Source organism: Eucalyptus grandis, chromosome 5 (genome assembly GCF_016545825.1).
Source record: "Eucalyptus grandis isolate ANBG69807.140 chromosome 5, ASM1654582v1, whole genome shotgun sequence".
In the NCBI taxonomy this organism is placed as follows: Eukaryota; Viridiplantae; Streptophyta; class Magnoliopsida; order Myrtales; family Myrtaceae; genus Eucalyptus; species Eucalyptus grandis.
This window is the reverse complement of record NC_052616.1, coordinates 28,068,685-28,079,106: the sequence shown is the minus strand read 5'-3', so window position 1 is coordinate 28,079,106 and position 10,422 is coordinate 28,068,685. Positions and strand designations below refer to the sequence as shown.

Here is a 10,422-nt window from a genome sequence, read left to right as displayed (position 1 = left end):
TCCCAAACGTGGGAGGTTACTATACTTGCTTACCCAACAGTAGCCAAAATTGAATTCCTGACATGGTGTCTATCTTCACCACCATAAGGCTCCTTAATTCTCTATCTTTATCTTTTTGACAAAGAGGGAATATGGGGGTGACATAGCGGGTCTCCCACCCCTGGGCGGATCTCCCGCCTATTTCTTCCTCTTGAGCTTTTTAAAGATATGCTCAAGTCCAATCCCTTTTGTTTATTGCTCTTTCGAATCATTAGCAATTAATTTAAGATTTGAGCATCGTCTCACTTTAGCACATAAATAGGAAATCCTACGAATTTGTTCGGTGATTCGCATGTTAATGAATGTTATCGTGGAAGTAATTGTGACATTTTGGAGAAATTGCTGTTTCCCAGTTCGTGTTCTTGTCCATGAGGACTACAAACAAGGTCCTCTCTATGGGACGGAAGGAATCATCGATATCTATAATCCGACGGCCAAACCTGGACAATTCTGCACGGGTCAAATATTTATTACCAACGGTCCGGAGGAACAAACAGTCAGCAGCTTCGTAGTTGGATCGATGGTACTCTTCTATCTATCTTTTTCTTTTAATCAAAGTTCATTAATTGATTGTAATCGCGCATTCAAAAGAACCATCACAAAACAAAATCGTGCCAAACCCAAAAAGGCTAAAGAAGAATCATGGCCTAGCCAAAAAAAAAAAGTCAGAATTAATTTGCTCAAGATCTCTCTCTCTCTCTCTCTCTCTCTCTCTCTCTCTCTCTCTCTCTCTCTCTCTCTCTCTCTCTCTCTCTCTCTCTCAGAAGAAGAAGAAGAAGAAGAAGAAGAAGAAGAAATTAGATACTTAACCTAAACTCCTTTTTTCAAAAATTTTGGGTACCCACTTCGCGTGTCTCAAAGCTAGTAATTATTCGTTTATTTTCCTTCATCTCTGATTTCCTCCAATCGTTCCTTTTTTTTCTTGGGAGAACATGAAAGAAAAATAATGCGAGGCGTGCATTGCACCCGTATCGTTATCTCTGGACAATGTGCTCATCTGTTTATATGTTTTTTCATGTTTTCTTCTGTTTCGATTGCTTTAAGAGTAGTATGTTCTGACATTACAGGTGAATCCCAATCTCTCCGGTGACCATCTCACTCATTTCTTCACCTCATGGCAATGTCCTACCCCAATTGAAATTCAGGTACCATTAGCTTGAACCAAGTAAACCCTCTCTGTTTTTGGATAGAAGGCCGTGATAATCACTAATTTTGGCATTAATTCATGTAACCATTACAGAGCATTTTACAAGTATTAATTTATAACCATTACAAGTCTTTATAGGGCATTATCTTTCTAACCATTACAAAACTTTAATTTGATTGTTACATCTAAAACCATTTCAGAACATTAGTTAGTTGTTTGAATCTAAAACTGTATTAGATAATAAATTTGCCTATTGATGCTGAGACCATTTCAGATCACCATGTGACCTTTAAATCTAAAACTGTTTCAGATCATTAATTTAGTTTTAAGTTGAAAACTATTTCAAATTTTTAATTTCCCTATTGATTCTGAACTCACTTCAAATCATTAATAATGTTATTGATTTTGAACTCACTTCGGATCATTAATGTGGCTATAATTTTGAACTCACTTCGAATTATTAATTCGGTCGTTGAATCTAAACCTGCTTCAAATCTTTGATTTAGTTGTAAAGTCTAAAACCCCTTTCAAATCTTTTATTTTCAGCCCACTCAATCCAATTGCCTCAATTGCAAACACATTTACAATATTGTCTCTCCCATTCAAGCGTTATTCTGATTAGTTATGGTATGAAAAATCCCTAAATTCATATCTTTGATTCTATTGTAAATTTAAACCCCTTTCAAATCTTTTATTTTCAGCCCGACTCAATTTGATTGCCTTAATTGCAATGTTGTCTATTCCATTCAAACGTTATTATGATTAGTTATAATGTGTGACATCCCTAAATTCATCACTAAATTGATAGTAAGACTTATACTAACACATTAGCACAACCAAATAATTGATTGTCTCAATCAATCTTCAATTCCTACAAATCATGATTGACATATAGCAATATGTCATGATTACCCAGATAGTATGAATATTTCAAGAACATAATTAACTTATCAGCTTTAGTGGCCGTGTAATTCAATCATTCTGTCTCACTACATCCCGATCGAACAAAGACCATAGAATTATTTGTCAAGCCATCAATTCAATTATAAGTCCAAATCTAATTGACATGTATTCTTCAAAACATGAACTATGCATTCTTGATTACAACTCCAGTTGAGGATTTTAATACAATGTCACAATTAGACTGCATAGGACATCAATCTTTTATCTTGTATATCTACATATGTATAATAGGAAGACAGATTTGATGTTGTGCAAGCATTGACCATCAAGTACAGAGACAGTTTGATGAAGTGTCAATATGCATATTTGTGAACCACAGTCGTCCAATATACAAGTTAGCATCATACCACAGATCTAAGGATCTTACACAAGAACAAAGCACAAATGATTAGTCATTGACCCGGTTAAAAGCTTCCACATTTTCAATCGTTCTATGCATGTCTTGTTCAATAAACTTGTCCACAATACTCAATGACTTGTGACTCATCATCTTTTTAGATATCCAATACTGAATGGTGAAACTTAAAAACACATTGGTCTCAATAAAATCATTAATATCCTATCAATAATTCATTGACCAAGAATTATTTAAAGATTCGATATTACTGTGAACTTGTCATACATATTCTTAACACCTTAAAAATAGGTCCAATCATAATTGATCTTATGAACTCATTCATATAAATGGAATGATGAATGAATTTTTTTTGGCCGTTAAATAAATAATACAACTTAAATCCCTAACATATAACAATTATATAGTGCTTTGGGGAATATAGCTAACACGGCGACCCATGTGGACATCCCGCTCTGTTACAACATGACCAATGAAGGGGATTTGGGAGGCGTTATAGGGTACACCACAACGTTTAGTGGACTGGGTGGAAATTGCTATTGAATGATGTTTTTTATGTGGCAGATAAGAAAAAATAAAAGATCCATCTTTTTATTTGTGGACAATTTTTCGAAGAAGAGGGTTATAATATGTGCTACATGAGTCGCGTTTGCATGATAATAGGATAGAAAATGATAAATGGTAGTAACAAGAACTTCAGGCAGATGCACATAGCAATAACCTGCAGCAAAACCGCAAGGAATTGGCAAAAGACAAATTCTCTAGCTTGAGCCGCATCGGCAAATTTCGTGCATTTCACCTCCAAACTCTTTAACTCATCCTGACCGGCCACTGGCAGTCTCTAAGAGCTGCCGCAGCTACCACCTCGCCAGACGGAAGTGTCGAGCTCCATAGTCGTCAATGTCAAACTCCAGAGCCGCCAGCACCGATGGCTCTCAGCCACCAAAGGCCATCGTGCCTAGTCTTCCCTCACTCTTTCTCTTCAATCAAAAAGAGATCGTGCCCCTGTAGTGCAGAGGGTTGATCTTCTTTTGGCAATGACTAGGTAGCCCAACAGGAAAAGCCTGCCCCTCTCTCTTTCTCTATAAAAGGTTGAACGCAATAGATATTATAGAACTCACATTAATTACAATTGAATCTCAAAACTTTCAAATTATGCAGAAGTAATTCTGTCACTTCTATTTATTTAGGTGATGGGGTGATTCTATGAGGTTTTTCTTACCCTTTTTTTACTCTTTACATGGCTGTTATTCATACTAGGTTTCAAAAGCGTCAAAACGGCGTATGCACGAAAGAAAGAGGCAACATCATCTAAACAAAGGACACGAGAGTTGGGCGAGGCAAAGCAGGAGGGAACTACGGCAGAGGACATGGTGGCTCCGTTCTCCTCCGTCACCGTCAGCACGAACAAACGCACAGCATCTCCTCTCACGAGAACCTAGTCAGGCGAGGACTTTGCAAAGCCGTGGAATGACCAAGTTGGACGATGCTTAGGTTCCTAAGGTAACGATGAATTGATATTAGAAAAAGGTTAAGGTCTTGCGCTGCCAATTCGCACATGATTGCTCAGGTTATATCACATCTAGATGCATGATGGATGCGTGCCCCGTGGCCGACGATGTTGCTCTAGTACAAGGAAAAAATTCCCAGCGCTTATGGGCTCTATCTAACGCAAGGGTCAAAGACCAAAGCGAACTATTTTTACCCAAATGAGTTTAAAGGATGCATGGAACATCAGATGAAAATTTAAAGACTGGTGTAGTTAATCACCCCTATACCTATAATATTAGGCAGGGGTACATTTGTAAACGACATGTTCGTTCAAGTTGCTAAGGTAAAAGCCCTTCTTCCCTGTAGTCATGCAATAACCTGCGATCAGATTTCCATTCTTCGATTTTGCACCTTGGCATCAGAAATCCTATGTTGCAATGATGCGTAATTAGCTTATCTACACGACTTCCATAGGGTCGCCAACAATCTTGGTGGCTGTACTATGGAGATCTCAGATAGGAAGTTGGCTTCTGGCCTAGAAATTTGCTCCAAAATTTCAATGGCGGCGCGTCCAGGATAAGTTTCGGAGGACAAGTAGGCCACGCCCCTAATGGCCCGAGCCCTCCGGGATGCGGTCACTTCCCGGTCCACATATTCATCCGCTCCGCCTACGTGCAACTAATTCGCTACGTGGACAGTGAAAGGCGATCGCAAGGCCCGACTCCGGACGGCATGGCGATCCATGTGGGGACGTCCTGCTCTGTTACAACATGACCAATGAACACCGCGACAGGAGTGTCAAACTCCGTAGCCACCAGCGCCGATGGCTCTCAAACACCAAAGGCCATCGTGTCTAGTTTACCCTCGCTCTGTCCCTCTCTTCAATCAAAACTATATCGTGCCCCGGTCGCACAGAGGGTTGATCTTCTGTCAGAGAATAGGTAGCCCAAAGGCCCGACAGGAAAAGCCTGCCCAACTCCCTCTCTCTCTCTAAAAAGTTACGTGCAATAGAAATTATAAATCTTACACCCTAAATGCAATAGACTCCCAAAACTTTCAGTTAATGCGTAAGTAATCCCGTCACTTCTATCTATTTAGGCAACGGATGATTCTGTGTTTTTTTGTCCCACCCTTTTTCTCCTTACGTGGCTAATTAGATCATAATTGGCTTCAAATGTTTCAAAAGGGAGCATGCACGAAAGAAAGACGCAATAACGTCTAAACAAATGACAGGAGAGTTGGGAGAGGCAAAGCAGGGAGGGAACTCCCGCGGGGACATGGCTGCTCTATTCTCCTCCTTCACCGTTGGCACGAGCAAGGGCATCATCGCCTTTCATGAAAACCTAGTCAGGCGAGGTCTTTGCAAGGCCGTGGAATGACCAAGATGGAGGATGCTTGGGGTTTCTAAGGGAAGGATGAATTGATAATAGGAAAAGGTTAAAGGGTCATGCGCTGCCAATTTGCACATGATTGCTTAGGTTACATCACATATAGATACATGATGTATGTCTGCCCTGGGGCCAACGTTGTTGCCCTAGTACAAGGAAAAATTCCCAAGCGTTTATGGGCTATATCTAACGCAAGGGTCAAAGACCAAAGCGAACCATTTTTTTACCCCAAATAGGTTTGGGGGATGCATGGAACATCAGATGAAAATTCAAAGACTGGAGTAGTTAATCACCCCTTCAGGTAACATATAAGGCAGAGGCACGTTTGCAAACAAAGTTATAACTAATTAAAAAACAATTCTTGAATAATTGCAATCACATGGGTTACACCAAACATGCAAAACCAAGCCAATATCGTGCAGAAGCTCAGTGATAGACAAGACTGCATCTGGATAAATGCTGGAAACTTCCTTGTCTGAAAATGATAGAACAGAGACATATACACAGGACTCTTCACCACATTGCTGAAAGGACAAAACACAACAAGCCCGTGACGATTGGAAGCATGGATAGATAAGTTAGCGCAATATCTTACCAAGTGAATGGACAGATGAAGAAAGAATGCTTTTAGCTTAAAATATATCTTCCCCCTAAACTTGCTAGATATTAATTAACAAATAACGAATGGCGTCACTGGCTTTATCTTTTTTTCTCTGCCACATACGGTGGAGGAAGTGTCCCAAAGACTCTGTCCCACAGCGTTGAAGTGATCCCGAAGCCTTTGTCTTGTACACGGAAATGATGGTTCAGGTGATATTTCTGCATGAGAAATGCCAATTACATAGCTTTGGTTAACTGAGAGAAGAATTGCCCAAAACATAAGGATTTACCACAAGAGAATTTAGCACGTGCTACGTGAGTTTTCAAATTCAATCACATCCGAAAGAATCAGATCCTGAATAACCCAAAACCAAGATTGCCTCTACCAACTTTCAAAAGAAAAAAAAATGGAAAAGAAATGAAAGCCAGGCCATAAAATAGAGGGAAGAAAATAGAGAGAATCAATGCATTAAGGAGTGAAGCAAAAAGAGCTGCATATGTGCAAGTATTACCTTAAGATTTCGTGGCACGTCAGTGGCTGGCTGTCCATGATGCAAGTAGTAATGGGTGCAGTCATATATCACATAACCCAGCAAACCACCCGCAAACAATGCTGGAGTGGTAGTAGGCGTAGAAATGAGCTTGACCAAGTTCCAGAACTGGCAAGAACAAATATCGGAAGTCACAAAATCAGCAGATTTAGCGTTTAAGAAAAAAAAAAGGACAAAGCTGAAGCAGTGCCCCTTTTAACTGAAGCGGCTGCGACATCACTCCAAAACACCCAACAAAATTTCTTGAAACTACCATTGAAGCTGAATAATCCACTACGACTTCCAACTTAAAGATACTAAGTCTTCCCCAGCTAATTCAAGCCTCTATCATCCACATTACATTCACTCATTATGCGAAACAAGTCAAGGAATAGTCATAATGCATTACAGTACTGCAAATTTATACTCCATCAAGCAACACACGACAAAGATAAAGTATGTCCAATGGCCGGGAGATGTTAAATCTTCACTGTGCTGTCATTAAGTCCTGATTTTGATTATGACTTCATACCCTGTGAGAGCCATCACTGATTGCAGACTCAACTTGAAATCCCCTAATTGTAACTTGCAGCAAAACACCGACCCCAGCCTATGAATTTTATTTCCAATCATCCTCACTATCCAGCTAATCTAAGTTTTCACATGGATTTTCATCCTATTTCATGACATCCATGGCATATTCTGTAGTTCTCTACTAATGAATGTTGAAAGATCAGACTTTAAATTTGCTGGCTAAAGTAATTGATAAACATGTAAGTCTAGCTTCAAAAGTTATTTACTTAATTGCAAGTCAAATAATTGACCAGAATAAAACATCGATGAATATTTGAGCAGACATGCAGAATGTTTTAATCGTGCTCCATCCTCAATAATTTTTTAGCTATGCTCCGTGAGTACTCAGTCCAATAAAAAAGTTCATATGCTGTCTCCTGAGAGTAATTAGGATAAACTTCACTATATGCTAAGAACCCTAGGCAGAACCCAATTAGCTGAAAACATAAAGCAAGGTAACAACACTGGATGGTGGTAAGGACAAAGGAAATACTCATACAGGAACGCAAAGAACAGCTGTTCCTGCTGGCGGAAAGACAAGCCGCAGGCCATCCATAGGATGTTTGTGGTGGCATCCATGAATAAGATAGTGTATGGTGTTCCACCTAAATCAATCTCAGAGATGTCAAAAACTTTGTGTGGTTGAAGAGAAAAAAAAAGTCAGAAAAGACGTCCAAAAACATTCAGAAAAAGATAATTCCTACATTAGAGAGAGAGAGAGAGATAGCACTCACCAATAACTGTTTGTGTTTATATGGAAAACGAAACGGTGCAAAGAGTACTCCAGAAAAGTCCAGACAAAGATGCCCATAATCACCAGTAAACCGATCTCAAGAGCTGTGTGGCCCATACGCACAGACATAGAGATGCAATAGCATACTACAGGAAGCCAAATGCTAGGAACTGCATACCATCGAGTACGGGTCAAGAACTGTTTCAAAGAAGGCAAAGATTTGTTAGTAGCTGTAATAGCACTTAACAGCTTGTTGTTTTAAGATAAGCCATCTGCTATTCATGGAGTACCTCCCAAAAGTCACTTTCAAAGAATCTAGGCCCTGTCTTGCTCACAATGGGTTGATGGACCCACTCCTGATAAGACTCACCTAAATGACCAACCTGTTGAAGAAACCATATGTATATATCAATATAAAGAGAATACAGTGGCTGGGGAGTCTCACAATGGTAAGAAATAAATTTCTAAACCCTGGAAAAAGAGAAGAAAGGGAGAGAATCAAGGTGGAAACAGACATTTATGATAATTAGAGCTCAATGGTCTGTCAAGCGCTATATCTGAGAATACGACACTACAGTTAATAGTCATTCAGTCACGCTACTGCATGACTACAGGACAGACCTAACTGGTTTAAAATGTATGGACAGCAAAGCTCAATATCTTTTCTGATTTCCAAGAGAAAAATATCAGAAGAAAGTTGGGTATGCTAATGGGTACAAATAACATTTACCTGGAAGACGAGGGGTTTATTCAGATCAACGGTGAACTCCTGAGCAACCATCTTGGATAACTTGCAAGAAAGCTGCAGATGAATGGAAGGCTCAGATCAAGCGAAAGCAAAAGGCAGCCTAAGAATTTCTCTAAACATAATAGCATCCTCACTTTCTTTGGTACCATATGTTTCACAAGTGAAGCCATCATAAGGTGAACTACACCATACACAATAAACCAAGGCAAAAGACAACAGGGAAGCAGCAGCAAGAAATCTGAAAACAACCCATTGGATTTATTTTATAAACACTGCGCAGAACTACTTCAGAAAATAGTCTATTTGGCAGGGTATTATATTACAGATTACTCAGCAAAGGTCTTTACTGATCAATCTCTCAATACAGCTTTGCTAATCATTCCCAATTCCCCTTAAACTTAGCAGTATCAAAAACATAAGAATTGGACAATTTCCCGATGCTTCAACGTGAAGAAAGCCACGCCGCCAATATCACACTGCGATTGGAGAATGCGTAAAATCTTGCTACTAAACAAAGGGTGACATAGAGTTATGAAGGGATACTCTGAACTCGGCAACAGATCTGTTATCCGACCGGAAAGGAATCGAACGAGGTCGCAACAAAGGAATACTAGCAAGCCTGTTTCTGATAAATCATTCGCTAGCACATCCAGAGGAACATAAACCTTTTATCAAAAACTTGTCAAAGGCTGAACCACCAAGAACATCTTGTGGGCGAAGGAACCCACTATTCATGAAAAATCTTCACGTATGGACATTAGGTTGACACATCAAAATCCGATTCTTGGACGGGCCTCATCAAATCCACCCCAAAAAGCAACGGAATAAATACCACATTCCCCTGCAGCTGGACCCCACACTGAAAAAGGTGATTCGCCCAGCCGCAAATTTTTTATTAAAATGCGAAAAGGAAATGCACCTTTTCCCCAAGATTTCAAATCCCACACTCACACTTCACCCCGGAGAAAAGTCAGCATCGCGACGTAAGAAGCCTTAGTTGCTACGGAAATGAAGATCAGTCTCGGTTCGTTCGAATACAAAATAAAAACGAGAGAACCCAGATGAGCTAAGCCTTTCCCCTTTCGTCTAGGCAAACGCCCGAACGTCATCACGTCGGATCTGAACGAAAACGAAGGAATTCGAAGAAAACGGAATGCGCCACCGCCGGACACCGCCGAGAGCAAGAATCCCCAAGCAGGCACTCACGAATTCCCACGGTTTCGGCCAAGAAACTCGAATTCAGACCAGACCCAGATCTACAAAACCCACAATGCCGCGAAAGAAGAGACGGAACGAACGAACGGACCCGACCCGAACACTCACCCGACGAGACGAGGGTCGGATCTAAAATCCGCAACGCGCCGCCGCAGCGACCGCCGTCGAGAAAGCAGCCCGCACGCACGGCCGTCGCCCTCGCCGCCCCGCTTCTCCTTTCCTCCTCGTCGCCGCGCTTGCTGCTGCTGCTGCTGCTGCGATGATGATGACGACGGCTCCCCCTGGCGTGGGTTTTTCTCCCCTGCGTGCCTCTCACTTGCAGGCTGGAGGAAGTTACGAACGGATGGACGACGCGGAGGGATCGGGGCGAGATCTTCGGGCGATATTTAAGGGCGGGGGCGGGGCGGGGGGAGATCTGGGCCGTCCGTTCCGGGGGTGGGCCAGGTGGGCGCCAGGGGATGGGATCGGATCGGGGGAGATACCGTTGGATTCTTTTCTTTGCCCCCATTTCTGTTTTATTTTTTCAAATCGGCCCCTCGTCTTTCGTTTCGAAATTGGAAAAAACGGACGGCCAGGCTGGCGAGGGTTGCCCCCACAAGTTACAACTCGGGCACAGCTCAGGCGCTCGAGAAAAGAACGG

The 10,422-nt window shown here is 41.3% G+C and overlaps 1 protein-coding gene across 3 annotated transcripts; it reads right to left on the bottom strand.

Annotated features, from left to right (window-relative positions):
* Positions 1–5,719: 5,719 nt before the first annotated feature.
* Positions 5,720–10,151, bottom strand: LOC104441569 (dihydroceramide fatty acyl 2-hydroxylase FAH1). Of its 3 annotated transcripts, none has more exons than XM_010054714.3 (7): positions 9,891–10,151; positions 8,550–8,621; positions 8,110–8,202; positions 7,821–8,017; positions 7,586–7,691; positions 6,496–6,642; positions 5,720–6,202 (listed from the first exon to the last, which is right to left on the bottom strand). In XM_010054714.3, exons 2-7 carry the CDS (start codon positions 8,598–8,600, stop codon positions 6,083–6,085), a joined length of 714 nt encoding a protein of 237 aa, XP_010053016.1. In that variant the 5' UTR covers positions 8,601–8,621; positions 9,891–10,151; the 3' UTR covers positions 5,720–6,082. The 3 variants fall into 3 exon arrangements, with proteins under 3 accessions (XP_010053016.1, XP_010053018.1, XP_010053017.1); XM_010054716.3 differs by lacking the exon at positions 9,891–10,151 and adding an exon at positions 9,233–9,340; XM_010054715.3 differs by lacking the exon at positions 9,891–10,151 and adding an exon at positions 9,111–9,232.
* Positions 10,152–10,422: the final 271 nt, after the last annotated feature.